Source organism: Belonocnema kinseyi, chromosome 9 (assembly GCF_010883055.1).
Source record: "Belonocnema kinseyi isolate 2016_QV_RU_SX_M_011 chromosome 9, B_treatae_v1, whole genome shotgun sequence".
In the NCBI taxonomy this organism is placed as follows: domain Eukaryota; kingdom Metazoa; phylum Arthropoda; class Insecta; order Hymenoptera; family Cynipidae; genus Belonocnema; species Belonocnema kinseyi.
Window position 1 is genome coordinate 104,487,917 of NC_046665.1, and position 21,470 is coordinate 104,509,386.

The window sequence follows — 21,470 nt, forward strand, 5'->3', positions numbered from 1 at the left end:
CTCATACTTATGTCAAAAAAGTAGGTACAGGATTTACTTTCCATATTACGGTTAAAGATGTTTACGAAACAAAATAGATCAATCTTTTTCAGAGGATGTTTTTCAAATTTTTATCTTGGATAAGCCCCTCTAGCGATGAATGATGAATTATGTAGTTGTTCCTTTGGTAGCGGCCTCATACTTATGCCAAGTAGTAAATACAGCATTTACTCTCCATAGTGCGGTTAAAGATGTTTATGCAACAAAAGAGATCAATCTTTTTCAGAGGATGTTTTTCAAACTTTTATTTTGGATAAGGTTCTCTAGTCATAAATAATGAATTTTGCAAATAGTTATGGTAGCGGCCCCATACCTTTTTTAATAAGTGGATACAGGCTTTACTTTGCATATTACGCTCAAATATGTTTACGCATCAAAAGAGATAAATCTTTTTTAAAGGATTTGTTTTATAAGGTTCATTAGTGATGAATAATGAATATTGCAGTTGATCCTCTGGTAGCAACCCCAAGCTTATGTCTATAAATAGATACAGGAATTACTCTCCATATTACGGTCGAAGATGTTTACGCATCAAAAAAGATCCGTATATTTCAGAAGATGTTTTCAGAAGTTGACGATAAATTTCAATAAAGTTTACGAATTTCACGAAATATGGACCCTCTATTCCCACTTTTTTAAAGAATTCAACTACTTTCTTAATAATTAATCCTGTTTGGTAACAAATTCAGATATTTGACAGAAAGATGAAAATTACTCTTCTTGGTTCAGAAGTCATCTTTTGCGTTGAATGACGAACTCTTTTGCTACAAATTCTTTTTTTTTCAAAGATTAATCATTTTGCATTTTCAAAATCATCTCTTCGGTTGAAAATTGTAATATTTTCTACATAATTTGTTTCTTTCGTCGAGAATAACATTTTTAAAAATAATTAAAGTAATTCCTAAGCTTATCGACTATTTTATTTTTGGTTGAAAATTGATATTTTAATTTAAAAACTGATCATTTCCACTTGATATTTGATGTATTTTATTGACATTTCGTCTTTTTTCGACGAAAATTAATCTTCTCAGTTGAAAATTCATCTTCTTGTTTGAAAAATTACCCAGTTGATTTCAAGTTAAACTACTTTTTGAAAAAATCATTTTTCCATTGAGAAAATTTATCATTTGACTTAAAATTTATATCTTCTGATCGAAAATGAAGATTGTCCTTTATTATTTGAAAATTTATCCGTTTTGTTTGAGATTTGAATATTTTGTTTAAAATTCGCTTTTTTATTTAATTTGACTAGTTGAAAATATGTCCTTTGTTAGAAAAGCCATCTTGGTTACAAATGTAGCTTTTTTGTTAAAGATTCAACTCTCTTTCATGAAATTGGTCCTTTTGAATCGAAAAATGAACTGTTTTCGTTTAAATTTTCATGTTTTTTGTTTTAAAATGTGACAATTTGGTTAAAATTTTATTTTGATAGAATAGTGAATATGCTCGAAGTGAAGATGTTCATTTCGTATAAAATGACACAAATGGAGACAATAATCACCAATAAGGGTCCAATCGAAATTCCAGATATTCGATGAAAGCCAGATGGACTCGTTCCTTGGCCTGAAAATTCAACAAGTTGTTTAAAGAATGTTATCTTTTTTAAATAAGAAATTGTTCTTGATTGAAATTTTATTTCGTTTGGAAGAAGTTGTATTTTTTTTGGGTAAAAATTAGCGCAACTTCGTTTTTGAATAGTCCCATCAGGGTCAAAGCTGTTTACGCATCAAACGGGATCGATATTCATTAGAAGATTTTTTTATCATTTTTTTTATTGGATTCGGGTTAGTAGTGGTGAATGAAGGATATTGACGATGATCATTTGGAAGCAAATGTTACAACTGGAGACAATGATCGCTGATCGAGTTCTGATCGAAAATCCAAACATTCGGTGTACGCCAGAAAGTCTTTTGCTTTTGGCTTGCAAATTCAATAATTTGGTTTAAGAATTTTGTCTCCTTCTGGAATGAAAAGTCTTCTTCAATTGAGAGTTCGTACCTTTCCATCAAATTTTTTTTTTTCAAAATAGCATAACGTAGTTTTTGAATAACATCATTAGAGTCAAATATGTTTACGCAACAAAAGAGATCGATCTTTTTTGGAAGTTATTCCTCATAATTTTGAATTGGATTATGTTTACATTTGATTAATGATGAATGCTACCCATATTATTTAGAAATAGCTCAACACAGTTGTTAACTATCCCCACCAGGGTCAAAGATTTTTACGCAAAAGAGCAAACCTATCTTTTTCAAAATACGTTTCTCATAATTTTTTCTTGTATCGGGTTTACTAGTGATGAATGGTGAATGATAAATATTGAAGATGATCATTTGGTAGCAAATGCTACAATTGGAGACAATGACTGCTGATCGGGTTCTGATCGAAATTCCAGACATTCGGTTAACGTCAGAAAGTCTTTTGTTTTTGACGTGAAAATTCAATAGTTTGGTTTAAGAATTTTGTCTCTTTCTTGAATAAAAAGTCTTCCTCAATTGAAAGTCAGTATCTTTTCATAAAATTTTTTTTTTTTTTTTGGTTTAAAATATAATAACTTAGTTTTTGAATAGCATCATCAGAGTCAAAGATGTTTACGCAACAAAATAGATCGATATTTTTTGGAAGTTGTTCCTCATCATCAACTAAACAGAAGAATTAAATAAAAACATTTGAATTCTGTAATAAATCAAGCTTATTTTTTTTTAACCGAAAATTTTCACTTTCAACCAAAAAAAATCAATTTTCTATCAAAAGGGATGAATTTTCAACTAACAATGATTTTCTTTTCAAAAGAGAGAGAAGATATTGACCTAATTGAACTCATAATATTAATTTGCAACAGAAAAGTTAATTTTTACCTAAATAGTGTAATTTTAAAATAAAGGCCATCAATTTTCAACTAAACAATTTTTTTTTACTAAAATAGTAGAATTTTCAAACCAAAAACAGAAATTAAAAAATGTTGAATTCTGTACTAAATAAAAGTTGTTTTTCAAAACTAAAATTGTAACCATAAAATATTAATTTTGTAATAAAAGAAAATCCAGAATGAGTGTTCCTTCAAGAGAAAAAAAAATGTTAATCGAATTGACCCCAAAAGAAGATTGTCCAAAAAAGATCATTTTCAATTAAATAGTGAAGTTTTAAATAAAAACTCATCAATTTTCAATAACAATTGGATTGCCAACACAGTTTTTAACTACCCCCCTCAGGGTTAAAGATGTTTACGCAAAAAAGGAAATCTATCTTTTTCAAAAGACGTTTCTCATAATTTTTTCTTGGATCAGGTTTACTAGTGATGAATGATGAATGATTTATATCGAAGATGATCATTTGGTAGCAAATGTTACAACTGGAGACGATGACTGCTGATCGGATTCTGATCGAAATTCCAAATATTCGGTTAACGCCAGAAAGTCTTTTGTTTTTGACTTGAAAATTCAATAGTTTGGTTTAAGAATTTTGTCTCTTTCTTGAATAAAAAGTCTTCTTCAATTAAAAGTCAGTATCTTTTCATAAAAAAATTGATTTTTTTGGCTTAAAATATAATAACTTAGTTTTTGAATGGCATCATCAGAGTCAAAGATGTTTACGCAACAAAATAGATCGATCTTTTTTGGAAGTTATTCCTCATCATTATGTCTTGGATTATGTTTACTAGTAATGAATGATGAATGCTACCCTTATTATCTAGAAGTAACTCAACGCAGTTTTTGACTACCCCCACCAGGGTCAAAGATGTTTACGCAAAAGAGCAAACCTATCTTTTTCAAAAGACGTTTCTCATAATTTTTTCTTGGATCAGGTTTACTAGTGATGAATGATGAATGATATATATTGAAGATGATCATTTGGCAGCAAATGACACAACTGGAGACAATGATCACCGACGAGGGTCCGATCGAAATTCCAGACATTCGATGAACGCCAGACGGACAATTAATTCCTCCGGAGGAGGCATCAACGCGCGAAATTAATAGCCGGCACCTGACGCTGAGCTTCGAAGCTTCGTAACTGCCCATTACCAAGTTTATTATGGTTTCCCCGTGTCGCGGACTCGCACTTCTTGCTGCTTGAATATAAATGCGATTTACTATTGAAATAGCAACCACATGGAAAGATCCAAACGGCGATAATCACGGTATTTAGATTTCAGACGGGAGTTGCAGCACTAAGGAATAGAATATTGTTCCGTTAGGAAGGATCGTTTAACCTCTTCCGAATGAAATCGCCTAGAACGTGAAATTTATTCTTCAGCTGCAGAAATTCGCAATGCGGTAGCGGGATTTACGAGTTGATTTAATGCTTATTGAAAATATAAAAAAAAAGGGTATTTGTCTGTAGATTTGTTTCGATAGCATAGTTCATATTCAGCTTCCATACTTGGTTTCAAAAAGTGGAAATTATCTATTTCCTTTACAAAACCAATATAAGAATAGCAGCAACTTCATTTTTATTCAAGCGTGCGAATTTTCAAAAACTGCTTATGTGGCATTCAAAAACTACCTCACATTATTTTGAAAATTTTTACCATCTTTCACCTTTCTCGTCACAGATCATCAACCAAACAAAAAAAAAAAATGAACTGTCTATCCAAAAAGACAAACTTTTAACAAAACTTTTAAATTTTGGAAAAAAGGATGAATTTTTAACAAAAAATTTAAATATTAAACTATATGCTTAAAGTTTAAAGAACTTAGAATAATTTTCCAACTGCAAAGATGAATTTTCTAACAAATAGTTTAATTTTTAAACTTATCATTTGAACAATTGCATTTACCATAAAGTATTTGGACTTTAAAGCGAAAGGGACGAATTTTTATTAAAATAGTGTAATGTTCAAGCTGCAAGCTTGAATTTTGAAACAAATACAGTTTAATTCAACCAAAAGGTCGAATTTTTAACAAAATATTTGAATTCTAAACCAAATCAGGGGCCATTATTAAACAAAATCTAAATTAATTTCCTACCAAATAGTTAAACTTTTAACAAAAATTATAGAACTTACTTACCAGTTGTAAGTGCTGCACTTTTAACCAAAAAAGACACAAGTTCTGTCAGAAGAGATGAATTTGAAATTGAGGAGGATTTGTCATTCAAGAGAGAACAAAATTCCCAACAAATTTTTGAGTTTTCATACCAAAGGGTGAATTCTGTACAAAACAATTAAATTTTCTACCAAAAAATTGATTTTCAATCAATTAATTAAATTTTTTGTCTGCTAATGTGATAGAATTTTCAAACTAAAAAGAAGAATATAAAAAAGACAGTTGAATTTTCTACTAAATCTAGGTTGTTCTTAACCAAAAAGTTGTACTTTTAACTAAAGATATCAAATTTGTACCAAAAGTGATGAATTTTCAACCAAGAATGTGTTGTTTTTTTTTCATTGAGAAAGGAAAAATTTCAACGAAAATAATTGAATTTTCAAAATTGAAAGCGAATTGTTCAGGAAGCATTCGAATTTCAACCTTAAAGTATTAATATACAACAACAAAAATTAATTTTTAACTAAATTGTTGATATTGAAAAAAAGTTTATAATTTTGAATTAACTACAGTTGAACTCCACTAAAAAATAAGAATTTTTAACGAAATACTTTAATCATAAACCAAATCAAGGTTATTTTCAAACAACAAAATAGATTAATATCTAACCAGACAGTTGAACTTTTTACCAAAATAATAGAATTTGAACCCAAAAAATATGAGTCTTAATTCTTCCACTTTTATCCAAAAAACAGCTCAAATTTCTAGCAGAAGACATGAATTTGAAACTAAGAAAGGTTTTCATTCAAAAAAGAAAAAAAATTTTTGCCTAATTGTTGAATTTTTAAACTAAAAAGAAGAATTCTTTACAAAACAGTTGAATTTTTAAGCAAAAAGTTAATTTTCAACCAGATAATTTAATTTTTGTTAGTAAAATAGTAGAATTTCTAAACAAAAAAGAAGAATTTTCAAAAAAAAAAGAACAGTTTGATTCCGTACTAAATGAAAATTCTTTTTTTTTTTAAACAAAAGTTGCACTTTTAATCAAAAAATATCAAATTTGTACAAAAATAGACGAATTTTCAACCAAGAATGATTTTCCCTTCAAGAGTAAGAAAAAATGTCAACCAAATTGATAGAGCAGAAAAATTAATTTTCAACTAGATAATGGCATTTGGAATTAAAAAACGTCAATATTCAACCGAATAATTTTTGTTTACTAAAATAATAGAATTTTCAAACTAAACAGAATAATTAAATAAAAACATTTGAATTCGGTAATAAATCAAGCTTATTTTTTTTAAACCAAATGATTTTTTTGATAAAATAGTAGAATTTTCAAACCAAAAACAGGAATTAAAATTTTTTTAATTCTGTACTAAATCAAAGTTGTTTTTTAAAACTAAAAATTGTAACCATAAAATATTAAATTTGTAATAAAAGAGATAAATATTCAATCCAGAAAGAGTGTTCCTTCAAGAGAAAGAAAAAATGTTAATCAAATTGATCCCAAAAGAAGATTGTCCAAAAAAGATCATTTTCAATTTAATAGTGAAGTTTTAAATAAAAACCCATCAATCTTCAGTGACAATTGGAATAGCTCAAAGAATCAATTTTGAAAAAAAACAACAAATTTTCAACAAAATGGCTTAATTTTCAAGCAAAAAGAGGGATTTTCAACTGAGAAAATGATTTTTTGACAAGGTAGTTCAACTTTCAATAAAGAAGTTCAGTTTTGAATCTAGATTAATTTTCGATAAAAAAATATGAATTTAAAATAAAATTCATGAACTTTTAACTAAATAGTCGGATTTTTCTATGAAAATTATTATCAATTTCCAGTCAACAATTGATTACTTGAATTTTTAGTTCAGAACATTAATGAGCTGAATTATAAATCAAAAATATAATAGTAGGTTTTTTAATGATGAAGAATTAACTTTAACCGAAAAATATTTGGATTTTCTTATTAGGTTCTAATAAGTCAGTTTGCTTTCAGGCAAGTTTAGTAGAAAAAGAAGTTTCTTGAAAACAGAAGACAAAAAAAAATTATATTAATAATGTGAAAGAACAGCATTTTCAATTATTTGTAATTCGCATTTATATTTCCATCTATAATGTTACATTAACTCCTTTTCTATCCATCCTGGCAGTAGAGTGTTTGAAGAGCCCCATAAAAAAATTAATTGTTAGATGAGCTAATTTCTTGTCAAATAGAGAAAATAAATTTAAGCGAATTTTTCAGTGAGTTCCTCATACGCAAAATGTAATTTCCACGATTCCCCTTAGCCTCGCCTGATTCACGCTAATAACGCTAAACTATAAAGCAACCCCGGCATAAGTGGATAATTAGCCATTTTCCAAGCTACTGAGTTATTATTACATCTTTATACCCACATAAGTGTCGTACCGCTTCATGTGCATAATGCTCACAAGAGGACAATTATGATCGTTTTGCATTTAATTAAGTTCGAGAGACTTAATTGATTAAAAAGACTCCATCGCGTGATAACACCAGTCAGTGAACGTCTTGTATCGTCAATTGATTGTTAATTCCAGAGAAACACGATAGCTATTCGCGAACAAAACTTTTGCCGGGTGATGAGAAATTTAAAAATGTTCGTACTTATTTAATATTTTGTTTAATATTCATTCGGATACTACGAAACAAATTAAAATAAATTTTATAGTGCCTAAAGAAGGCTTACTAAACTGAATGTTTATTTTAAAATATTTTTTAGAATGCTTGAAGAGTTCAAATTTATTAGCTTATTAATTACCAAGAAATCAATCTACGAATTATAAATAAATTGAAAAAATAATTTTAAAAGAAAATAAAGATTTAATTTTTGTAAGTGCAGATGAAGGTACCATAAAAGTAGCAGTTAATACAGATAATTACAATAAGACTATTGACAACTTTATTAGCAATGATATTCTTCCTAAAAGTATAAAAAATAGTCTAGTTCCAACAATGCAGGAAAATTTAATGATATAGTTATTAAATGGGAGAGAAAAAATTAAATGAAAAAATATTAAATAATTTATAATCATAATAGTGCTGTAGCTAAAGCTAATGCTCTTTCAAAACTGCACAAACTGAGTTTAAACTCGAGACCAATTGTGTCCACAGTCGGATATCCTATTTATAACTTAGCTAAATATATCACAAATGTTTTTAAAACATGTTTCAGGAAATACAGAATCGTTTGTCAAAAATAGTTCAAATTTGAAAAACGCTTGAAGCAAAATTTAAGTTTCTCTAACACATTCTTTAGTTTGATGGAATGTTGTTTTACTGTTTGATAACATTCCATTAGATCTTGTATTGGATTGTATTCAGAAAAAATTAATTTTAAATCATAATCTAACTAAAATAACAAAATTCGAATATTCATATCTACTAGAATTGTTTTAAATAACATGGTTTTCATCTTTAATTGAAAATACTAGAAACAATTGGTTGTCCTATAATTTCTTTGTTGTCTCCTTAGCTTTGAATTTCGTATTAGATTATAAAAAACATCTGAAAGCGATTTAGGGACCGTACTTAAATTAAGTGTAAATTTGCAAAAAGTTTCTCCTTCAGATTATCTTTTTAGTTATCAATTTTATTATTTGGTTGAAAATTGAACAATTTTCTTAAAAATACATCCTTTTTGGATACAAATTCAACTCTTTTCGAAAAAATGAACCTTTTGTTTAAAATTCATATTTTTTTACTGTTAAGAACATACAATCTTTTTTGGATGAAAAATGTTTCTTCTGAAATTTGTTTTTTTTTATTTAGATTTAAAAGTTCATATTTTTAGCAGAGATGTTGTATTTTTCTTGGTTAACAATGTAACTGTTTTGTTGAAAATTCAGCTATTTCAATAAAAATTTACTTTTTGTTTAAAATTCTAATTTCGTGTTAAGAAGTCAATTAAAATATTTTTGGATAAACATGAACCTCGTTTTTTATTATTTTGTGTATTTGATTTGAAAAATGTACCTGTTTTGGTAAAATTTTTATTTTTCTTGTCCAAAAATACTTGGGTTGAAAATTTAACAATCTTGTAAAAAAGTCATACTTTTTGGTTCATAATTCGACTATTTAGCAGAAATATTAACTTATTGTAAACAATTCCTATTTCAGTGTTAGGAAGTGAACTGAAACCTTCTTTGGAAGAAATTTTAATTCCATTTTTAAGGTTTTTTTTTTAATTCATCTGCTTTAGAAGAAATTTAATTTTTCTTAAATAAAAATGCAACTGTTTGTTTGAAAGTTTCTCTTTTTGGTTTTAAAATTTACCTTCTTTAGCAGAAATTACACCTTTCTTTGATGAAAATGCAACTGTTTGTTTAGAAATTCAACAATTCAGTTTAACAGTCATAATTTTATATTGAAAGTTCTGCTGTTTTGTTGAGGTTTAACTATTTCGTAAAAAATTTAGTTAATGCTACTACTTTTTTGATTAAAAGATAAACTACTTTCTATAAAATAATTATTTTCTAATTAAAAATTAAACTACTTAGGTAAAAATTGAACTATATTATTAAAATTTTTTGTTTGATTGAAGGATTATGTCGTTGGTTGAAAATTTAAGTGTTTAGTGAAAAAGCCTTTTTTTATTTAAAATTAGTTTTTTAACTTAAAGTGCAACGTTTCCATTTTTTAAGATTGATCTTTTTACATTCTCATCATTTATGATCGAGAAAGTATTAGAATTGTCGGAAATTTGACATCACACTTTTTAAACGGATCTCCACGTTTCAAGACCCCCTAAATCCGAAAATCAGGTTTTCAGGATGGCGTCTGTCTGTCCGTCCGTCCGTAAACACGATAACTCTCGAAAAAATAAACGAATCAAATTCATCTTTGGCACACTTTTTTTAGGTCCTAAAAGAAAGGACGAGTTTGTGAACCAGCCATTTTTGATAAAAATTCAAAAAGTGAGAAACTTTTGAAAATTTTTGAGACCACTTTTTTCTGAATTTGAAAATCCTATGTACGGGTATTTATAGTATTGAAAAGAACAAACAATTTATTTTCATGACTTTTTATGATAAAAAGAAAATTCTAAGAGTTATAGCGTTTTCAAAATTTTTTTAATCAAACGAAAATCAAAATTTGAAGCCGAAAATCGTACGATATAAAAAAAGTCTATAGAAGAAAAACATTTCTTTTTGAAAGCCCTACGAGATTATTGTAACCAATTTTTGGATTTTCTTCAAAAATCGAAAATTCAAATTTTGATTGCACAAAAAATAATGGAAAATAAAAAATTCCATTTTGTGGACAAACTATGTAGGATACGAAAAAAGATAAATCAACAAAAATGGTTATCCTAAAAAAGATCTACAATTTCGTTAAGAATCACTTCTTGATAGGATGCGTACTTTTTGTTTCATTCGTGAAAAATAACGCTGAAAAAAATAAAATAAAAAAAAATGTGTGGAGATCTTTTTGATTAAGTTTTTTTCAAGCATTCCAAATGCAAAGAATAAATATTCGAGCGTGAAGCGCGAGGTATAATTATATTCTTGCGCGAAGCGCGAAATTCAACCGTCGCGCGCCACAGGTGCACTCAAATTAGCGAGCGAAGACAGCCGCGCGCGTAGCGCGCTATGAGAATGTGCCCGCGAAGCGGGCACATTTTTCAGTTAAAGATTCTCTTTTTTTTTATTGAAAAATAATTCTCTTAAATTGAAATTTTATTTTTGTTGAGTAAAAATGCATTAATTTCGTGAAAAAATTAATTTTTTGCTAAAGTCATATTTTTTCCTTAAAAATTCAATTTTTGTAGAAAAAATTCGTCTTTTGAATTGAAAGTTTAAGAATTTGAATAAACTTTTATTTTTTTCATTGTAATATAAACTATGATACTTTGTTGTTGGGAATTTAGCTTTTTAGGTAAAAATTTCAACTATTACTTTAGAAATTTAATTATTTTGTTGAGAATGCAGTGTTTGGTTAAAAAGCTACCTTTTATGTAAGAAAATAATTTTTTTGTTTAAAATCAATTAATAAATTTAAATTTTTTAAATTTTTATCAGAAATGCTATTTACAGAAGTACTATTAGCAATAACTACATATTTTTTTATGGTTTCTTACAGAGAGAGGAGAGGTTTCAGAGAGGACTTATAATCCGTTACTTAATTAAAGTACGGCCCCTTAGTTAGTATAAAAGACTTTCGTGGTCTAGTTTGTATCTTAATTCTAATTCTCATCATTTTTTTCGTCAAAAGGGAATACATTTAATATTATTAAAGAAAGAAATCATGAAATCTAAAATTTGACAGTATAATATATCCTTGGTATAGGAAAAATCATTAAACAAGTTAAAAATTAATTTTGGCTGATACAGGGATCTTTCTAAATTTCTTCGTTCACTTCAAACTATAGATTGATCTGCTACAAGGATTAAATTAGGTTCTACAGGTCAACTATTTTCATGAGGGAATCTAATTTGTCTAAAAAATCATTCTACAATCTTGCCAAGTTATTTTGAAAGCAATTGTTGATTGCCTTCGACAGTAAGGAACGACTCTGGCCAGTCCGCAAGTTGGCGATAAGATCAGAATATCTGCCAATACCTTTTTTTCCTCATCGATAAAATACCCTGAGAGAGAATGACGTGATGAATGTTGCGCGGGCCACTTGCGAGCACGTACGAATTGAATTAATTTCTGCGGGTGCGAGGAGCGACGCAGTGGCAAAAGTATGAATGGAAAGATAAATCGAGGTGCAACGGCTCGACTCTGAATGGAAATTGAAACGTCAGACTGGTTTATTCCTTGGCCAAATCGTTCGCTTTCATTTTCCCAACTTGCAAGCTCACCCACTTTATCTCCTCATGATATTTATATCTAAGAAAGTTTGTACTATTCCCGTAACTGGAAGAAGAAGCAAGTGAAGAAGAATTGAAAAAACGAAAAAAGAAGCTGTCGAGCTTCGAGGCTTTGACGACATATGGATAAAGAATGCTCGAGTTGGGCTCTTACTTTTTTGCCGACCTCGCAAGTTTTTTTCACCTTCGTTACTGTCGATCTTCCTTTCGATCATTTGCCATCCGTATTACTTCTTGAAACATTATTGTCAACATTAGCTTTGAGAGAGTGTCAATTTTTGAAATATAAAAGTGTTTTTTAGTTGTAAATAAATTGATTGAAAGGTATCTCTATTTTTTCAGAAAGGGAAGCCAGTGTTTCCGGGATCGTACGAGGTCCACCGCCCCCAGAAACGGGAGACATTGAGGACGAACCGGAAACGGATGACACCGGAAGTACGAGTGGAAAAGCTCCATCGCCATCGAATCCACTCCTTCAGGAAAGAGCGAATTGTGATGAGCTTAGGCATGTTGTTTGCCATCTTGAAACCAAGGAACTTTGGGATAAATTCAATGAACTTGGTACCGAGATGATCATCACCAAGACTGGCAGGTTCGTCCTTAAATTTTATTTAAAAAACTAATAGTTTCATAAATTACTCAACCTCTGAAGAATCGTCTGTGTAGACTGACCTTTCCTATTGCATTGTAGAGAAAACTTTCCATTGATCTTTCTGCTCTACGTCTTTTGTTGATCGATTAGTAGGTTTTCATCTTTGCTTTGGAACTCATTGGTTTAATAAAAAATGTTCGAAATATTTATTAAAATAGACCAAATTTCCAGTTATTCTAGCAAAACAACAATGACCTAGCCTCTATAGGTCAAGAGTCACGTTTTCCTGAAGTTGAGCATTTTTTATCCGATTATCAGATGCAAAGTTTTTTTGTAGATGTCTGGACTAATGGAGATGGAACTTTGGGTCGGCGATTCAATCGATAAAGTCATTTACTTGACGATTACTAACCGCCCTCTCTTTTTCACTCCCTCTCTATTTGCGTTTCTATCTCTACGTCTCTGTTTAATACGATGGTTGGCTCTTGGCATGGAGTTCAGTTCTCGTGGGTGTTGTTTCGTGAATCGTGAGCCTCTACTGATTGAATTTGTAGCGACGCATGTAGCGTGAACCTCGGATCAGAAGAGCCGAGGCAGAAGGGTGATAGGGCACGTGTAATGAGAAAGAGTACTGGTTTGACGTTGACACGTCGCCTGGGGACGTTGATGTAGTACCAGTTCAGTCCGCAGGGATTATCTAACCCTTTTTACAGTAGCACTTGCGAGAGGTATTAGCGGCTGGTCCATTAAGCCGCGATGACGTAGATCCTGCTGGATAAATTGCGATGGTGTTTATCCCTTAGGTCCAATAGTCCCACCGCAGAAGAATCTATCTAAAAAATTGTTATCAGAAAAAAATATTTATGATACAAGCACCTTAAGTGGCACTTTTTCCTTCTCTGAAGTTGCAATACCTGTTATAACCCGAGGTGTAGCCGAGGCAAAGGAAATACAAGGGGAAAGAATTCGAGGGAAAAGTATCTTGCAAGGACCGAGTGTCATGCAAGATTTTTTATCAGCTCAGAGTCTGATAAAGTGTCAGCTGTCCGTTAACCAATAAGATCACAGTTACTATTTTATGAGCCTAGGACCCTAAGTAAGTCTTTTAAAAGTCTAGGACAGGGGTCTCCACAATCCACAGATACAGCCTGACCTAGAATTGACCTACCATTTTTGGGATTCACCAGTTTTTTTTTGGCCGCAAACTGAGAGCTAAAGACCTGAATGTTAAGGATTGGACAGTTCTGTCTGAAAAATAAGTAGATCTGACCTATTGACTCAAGCCTATAAATATTATTTTAGGGATCATTTATAGGGGCTAAGATTGCTTTTTATGATGAAGATGTTGTCAAAAAAAATTTTTAGCACGGACATGAACTCTTGAATGCAGGTAAATGTCGGTAACAGTAATCTGTATAATGAAAGCAGAAAGGATGGTAGGAATGGAGGGGAAGGACAAAAGCGACGCAGACGACGAGCACCTAATTGCCCGCCGCGACGCCAATCTCCCACCCCCACTTGTCGTGTGCCAGCACCTCGATGGGTATCGTCCCCAAGGAATCCCCACCCTGTTGGGCGCTTACTCGTGCGTTAGTAATTAGATCTGCGTCGCGACGGTGCTTGTCGCTCCCTTCATCCAAGTTATTACTTCCTTGCCCCCCCCCCCCCGCCCACCCTTGAAACATATACTCTCGTTTTCCCTCATCTCTTCATCTCTTTAGCAAATTCTTTCTGGTTTGTTCTTGATAATTTACACTTCAGAGAGATGGCTATGTTAGAAAATATTAGATTATTAATTGAGATCAGAATGACGGTTGATTTTAATCAGGTTGATGATGACTCTAAATAGCAGAATAGGTTGTGTCAAATTGAATCGAGTTTCTTTAAATAGAAGTTTTGTTTCAAATAATTCTGAGTCCTTAAACCACGATAAATTTCTCAAATTTGGTTGAGATTAGCAAGATTAGGATTAGAGAAGTTATTAGTACCATTTTTATTTAAATTTACCCTTTTTCCGTAAGTTTTTTAAATTTTTGAAGAGTTAGCAGAACCTGTGTTGATGAACATTCAACCCAAAAATGAAGGATACGACTCCATACAAATGAAAGGAACATTTTGTATAATATTTTATCAAACTTCTTCCGAAATGCTCTTGCTACATCTTGTGAAGTCTTTGCAGATTTGAAGTTTATTAAAATAATGTTAAACATTGTGAAGTAGAAAAACTTTTTTTTAGAGTTTTATAACAAACCCTCATAAACTGGAATTAGCATCTGTTTGTCTCTTACCTTGATTAAAAAAAACTATTCAAGCTATGACTGAGATTCTGTTGGAAAAAGTCGACTTCCTGATAAAATTTCAAACTTTAAACAAAAATCATTTCGGATGAAAGGAAACAATTAGAGAATACCCCAGTGGTTGAACGTTTTTCTTTAAGTCAGATTTTCTTCGAGAACGGCTGAAATTGAAGTTCTTATACAAAATTGGAACATATTCTTTGATCTGGTCGAAAAAGTTTCTAGAAACCAAAGTAAATTTTTGGGTAGTATTTTCTCGTGAGTACCACTTTAATTCTAAAAATCTGGAACCTAAATATCCATGCACCTAAACCGAATCAAAAATTATTAAATCAAGAAAAGTTTTTCTAAGTTGGACCATATTCTCTGATTTGGTAGAAAATGTTTCTAGAAGCTAAAGTTAACTTTGGGTAAGATTGTCCTCAATTCTGAAAATATGGAATGTAAAGATCGAAGAAACTAAACCTAATTAAATGTTTAGTGAATCAAGGAGAGCTTTGCTAAGTTAAAACATATTCTCTTCTCTGGCCGAAAAAGTTTCTAGAAGCCAGATCTAATTTTTGGGTAGGATTAACTCGTAGGTACTAACATAATTCTAAAAATTAGGAACCTGAAATTTTAAAAACCTGAACCGAATAAAAACTTAGTAAATCAAGATGAGCTTTCCTAAGTTGGAACATATCTTCTGAAATGTTCGAAAAAGTTTCTAGAAACCAAAGTTAAGTTTTGGGAACGATTGTCCATTAAGTCCAAACTTAATCCTAAAAATCTGGAACCTAAAGATACATGTACCTGAACCGAATCAAAAATTAGTAGATCAAGAAGAGTTTTCCTCTGTTAGAACATAATCTCTAGTTTGGTAGAAAAAGTTTCTAGAAGCCAAAGTTAACATTTGGGTAGGATTAACCGGTTGGTATCAACATTAGTCTAACAAATTAGGAACCTAAAAATTCAAAAACTTGAAGCAAATCAATTAGTAAACCAAGAAGAGTTTTCCTGAATTGCAATATATTCTCCGATATGTTCGAAAAAGTTTTTAGAAGTCAAAGTTAATTGTTGGGAAGGGTTCTCCGTAAGTACTACCTTAATTCTAAAAATCGGGAACCTAAAGATCTAAGAACCTGAAACGAATCAAGCATAATTGAATCAAGAAGAGTTTTTCGAAATGAAAACATATCCTTCCATCTGGTCGGAAAAGTTTCTAGAAGCCAGAGCTTATTATTGATTGGGATTGACTCTTAATTCGGAAAATTTGGAACCTCAGAATCCAAGTACCCGACTCGAATAAATTCCAAGCGAATCAAAAAGGGTGTTTCTAAGTAAGAGCATGTCTTCTGGTGAGGTCGTTGTACATCACCGACACCATCATCGCCAGCCCACCAGATTTAGCGAATGTCTATCGGCCCACGTATAAGAGACATGACAACGACAGTGTTGCCAACCCGTGGGCAAGTAACCGCGTATACACGCCCTTACAAGCCCACTGTGATCACTCCCGTGGGCTTATGAGACTCCACTCGCTGGCTAGGCATGAATGTTTTGCCTCGGAGGCAAAGCATTAATACCGTGTCGGCCCTCCCGCTGCTCGACCACTAAAACGCGGGGACACCCGCCGATCTTATCTCCGTCTTCTCCTCGGTCCTTGTCGACTCGGTATGCATTCATCCCGCCTGGTCTGCACGAATGTGAGTAATGCTTTTATTTATCAAGCCGTCCTTTGTTAATGAATTGAAGGGAAGGGGTAGCGAAAGGGGAAAAACGACGATGGGGGTGTCTGGTGAAAGGACAAAATGACAAATTCCCCCTCCAGGTACACCAGACACGATATCCCCCATTCCCCCCGTTTCACCTTGCTCCCTCGCCGCTCAAGACTGCTTCTGGTATCGCGGCCATTTCTGCGACCAGGCAGGGTGGGGCTTTTTGCCGAATCGAAGACAACCAGATTTCTCGCTTTGGCTTCCTGCGAGTGCAGATTGTGTGTGGGCCTGATTATCACACGTCGAGAATTTACGAGTCGTTTCTGCCAGGTAGAAGTTACACTCCTTTTTTGAAATTACGGAGACCTTGTATATGGATTTCTTGGAAAAGAGGTCTCATGGTTTCCTGATGGAGACACTCAGACGGGAATAGCGAATGGAATCTAATCGTGTCATCATTTATGATATGAAATCTCTTTTTGGTATTTGGTAATTATACAAATGGATGTGGTTAATTGACAATTTGATTAGAATGATTATATCTGAACCTGAAATTAAATTCTTCAGGATAAATTTACTTTAAGATGATATATTTTCTTGATCAATATAAATTTGTTAACTTCCGGTTGCTGCCCATGTTCGAAGTTTTTATCTTTCGTTTCTGATCTACACCAAGCGATTTCTTATCGGTTCATTTATTTCAATATTCACTGGTGCGTTCAATTCTTTGCAAACTGGCTTCTGCGAAGATCTTGCTGAATGGTTTCGATTGTCTTCAAGCTGAATACAAAGTCCCGATTCCGTTGTTGTCGACAGCCGATTCTTTAAAAAAATTCCTTTTCTGAAGATAAACTCCTAGCGACCCTGAATTTCTGGAAACATTTTTGAAAATCCATTCGTATATTCTTTTGGACGTTAAGTCAAAATTTGTTTTCGATTTTGTTTGGTAAATGTCTTAAATAAAATACAAGAGATACAAACCAAACATTTTAAATACTTCACAGTCCAACAGTTTTTTCAATAGGGAAACAGGGTGAGTTTCCACGAAAATAGGAGAATAATAGGGAAAATAAAAACATATATTTATAGCTATTATATCTAATTCAATAGAAAACGCCTGAGATTTTAAGTCAAGATATACTAAAATTTTAAAAAAATAGTTACATTTTCAATTAAAAGTGTTTAATTTTTACCAAAAAAGATGAATTTTTAAGCCTTTTTCAAGAGTTTTCAAGAATTAAGTTTTCAAGCTAAGGAGTCGAACCTTTCAGAAAACATTTCACTTTCGAACCCGAAAATTTTATGTTTCTATCAAGAAAGTTGATTTTTTAACAAATTAGATGAATTTTCAACAAACAAACAAATTAGTTTTAGATCAAATGATTGCATTTACAGCCAAAAAGTTGAAAATTTTAACAAAATTCATGAATTTTTTATTGATTTTTTAACAAACAGTTTAATTTCAACCTTTCCAGCGCAACCTGTAGAGAATATAAGAGCTGATATTTAAGTAAAAAAAATACTTTAATTTTAAATTAAAAAGTAGAATTTTACTATAAAAGATGTATTCTCAACGAAAAGTATAATATTTGGTTTTTTAACAAAAATATGCAATAAGGTATATTTTAAACTACTAAAATTTTAATTTTTGTTTAAAAGACTGTCGACTCAAGCCAAAAAAGATGGATTTTCAACAAAATAGTTGAATACTGAACCAAAATATATTAGTTTTAAATTGATCAGTTCAACTTTTAACAACAACAAAAAAATCAGTTTTCTGTTGAACGGATGAAGTTTTAACCATGATAGATTTTTCATTCAAGAAAGAAAAATTAGTGTAATTTTTGAGCCAAAAAAGCAAACTTTTAACAGAAGAGTTGAATTTTTAAGCCAAAAAGACGATTGTCAAAAAGAAAAATTTAATTTTCGAACCAAATATGTGAATTTCCAACAAAAAAGTTTTGACTTTTAAACTAAAAACGATCAGTTTTCAACCAATAATGAAATAGTAACATTTAGCAAATTTTCAACCAAAAAGTATGATGTTTAAATGACAAAATAAATTTTAAACAAAATGGTTCAACTTTCAACCAATTAGCTAACTTTTCAATAAAAAATATTAATTTTCTAACAAAAAACGAATAATTTATAACAAAATAAATAAATTATGAACTATACAGTTGGAGTTTCAACTAAAAACGATTAAGCTTGCTTAAAAAATGTAATAGGTCAACTTTCAGTTTGAAAAAGTTTATTTTCGGAAAAAAGCCGAATTTTTAACTACTTGTAATTTCAAGTCAAAGAGGTAGATCATCAAATAATGAAATCAGTATGAAGTTAAGATAATTAATTTGCAACTAAAAAGCAAATTCTTTAAAAAAAAAAGTTTATATTCAACCAAATAGTAGAAATGTGAAGCAAAAAATGTGAATTTTCAAACAAAAATACAACAGTGAACTTTTTAATTAAAAAGATTTAACTTAAAATAAACAAGTAGATTTTCTTTTTAGTTTATAATAATTCAGTTAATTTAATTTTCATATTTTCAAGCATATAAAACTTATTATTTTTTAATGCCCTTCGGTACTTAACAGTCAGGAAACTTATGAATGTTAACAATTTAGGATCTACGATCTTTTGTCTGGCAAACAACGGCCCTAACTACTGGCATCAAATCTTTCGAAACAAAACAGTTTACTAATACAATCAATAGACATTTAATCTGCACTAGTTCATCATTAAATGGAAAAAATTCTTGGAAGAACTTGTACGGCATTAAAATAGAAGTCTGCAATTCATCAGTTCAAATTTTCAATGCAAATTGGTACCTTTTTCACCAGGATCAGAATTTTTTTTAAGTAGGTTCAACACAAGAAAAAATTGAAGCTTCTAACCTCACTTGGAATTTAAGATTTCTAAAGATTAAATTATTCTGTTCGTATTAAAACTAAATCCATCAGAAATGCGATTCGAATTTGGAAAATCGGTGTACGCAATTCGAATTGCATTTTAGTTTGGTTTCATTTTAACCCCACCAAATAATTTCAAGTTTAAAAAATCTTACATTCGATGACACCTCAGAAGTTTCAATTTATTCTCGATTTGAACTCAATTTTGAAAAATTGACTGTTTTGAGCGTGGCCAAAAAGGTTCCAGTTAGCATTTAAGATTCGAACGGACGAACTGAGCATCTTTACATAAAAGCAAATAAGTTCTTTGTTTTTTTCTGTCAGAAACGATAGCTTTTATAGCTTCTGAAATATTCTTGAGAATATAGAGACGTGTGCATAAATTCATAAACTTTTTTGACCGAATATAAATCTCGCGGAGAATACACGTGCAAATTAAACGTCATTACGTTGCCATCCGCAGTCCACAACCGTGACCATTTACGGTGATGCTTACGAGGTACGCATACTGAGACGATGTAGGTGATTAATCGTTAAATGACGGCCATTTTAGTCTGGTTTCTCCACACGAGACTGACCAATTAATCCTCAACCTATCAAAGTGAAACAGAATGGCGATCTCGACTTCGCGGCGCTACCTGCCGACCTTGCAAGGTCTTTTTTCATCCATGGACTTCATTTTTCATCCATTTGGTCCTTATTATTAAAATCCACAAATTTATTCATCTTCATTTGTCAGATCGATTTTAGCATTAAATATTTCTTCATTGAATGGACATGGAAAAAAATAATCTTCTAAATGTGACTCTTCTATGACTCCTTAATAGACAGAAGACTGATCAGATTAAAGTCACTTTGACTAAATAGTATAAGAAAAGTCCACTCATTTTCAAAAACACAGTCTCTGGAAAATTTCTCGAAAATGAGCTACTTGAAATTATTCATGCGCAGTAAACGTTTTCCGTAGCACTGCGCACTTTGCGCGTTTTGTCTCATGTGAGTATTGCGTTGTGTACCTAGCGTGATTGCTTACGAGTTTCTTTTCTTCAATAGAAACATTTATTCAATCTCATTTAATTTTTATTAATTAAATTTAATTTTTGCAAAGCCCTCTCTGACCCCCCACCCCCATAGGTAACAGGCCGTAATAAAATATTGCTCCCCCCCTTAGTTTACGTAATTTAGTTTTCAGAAATGTGTCGCTATTTATTGCTAATTAAATTAAGTTTTCATTTTCCTTGATCATTTATATTCAAATACCAGCATTTTAATTTTGTAATAATTTTAACATAGAGTCTTTTATAAATGGAATAAAACCATATCTCAAAAACAAGATTTCAATTTTTTAACATTTATCAGTTTATTTGAAACAAAACATGTATTTTCTACTATAAAAAGATAGTTTTTTAACAAAACACTTGAATTTATAACAAGATAATTACATTTTTAACACAATAATTGTATTCTCAACCTAAAAAGACAAAATACCAACAAAAAAGTGCCATATTTTATATTTAAAAAAAAAGAAAATATTAAATTTATACAAAATATAATCAAAATATAAATCTTCAACGAAACTAATGATTTATTATCAAAGTGATTCAACCAAATCTTTTAAACAAAAGAGTTGAATACTCAAGCAAAGAATAATAATTTTCAAAGAAGAAGTTGCAGTGTCATTTGAAAAAATGAAATTTCTACTAAATCAGATGAATTTTGAAATCAAATGGATAAATTTAAAGAAAAACAAGGTTAATATTCTGTTAAAAAAAAAATCAGTTAACTTTTCACGATCAAAAGATTAATTTTTAAACCAGAATTACATTTATGCGGAAAAAGTTGAATTTTCAATAAAAATACGAATTTTTAACCAGGAACAACGAATTCAACAAAATTGTTGCATTCTCAGACAAATAGCTACATTATTATGCACAAAAAGAAGGGTAAAAAATCTCTTGAAATAGATAAATTTACATTTTAAACAAAACAACATTATTTTTTTAAAGTGAAATTTTCATCCAAAACAGATTCCAGTTGACTTTTCAAGATGAAAATATGAATTTTTTAACCAAAAATAAGTTTATACGAAAAAAAAATTGAATTTTCAATGCAAA

General features: G+C 30.7%; 1 protein-coding gene across 2 annotated transcripts in view; it reads left to right on the forward strand.

Annotated features, from left to right (window-relative positions):
- The window catches only part of LOC117179684 (T-box transcription factor TBX20-like), a 95,571-nt gene that overhangs the window by 12,757 nt on the left and 61,344 nt on the right, over window positions 1-21,470 (forward strand). For both annotated transcript variants that reach the window (XM_033371708.1, XM_033371709.1), the window contains exon 2: window positions 12,204-12,453. In XM_033371708.1, coding sequence (XP_033227599.1) covers window positions 12,204-12,453 — 250 coding nt within the window. The remainder of the gene's footprint in view (window positions 1-12,203; window positions 12,454-21,470) is intronic.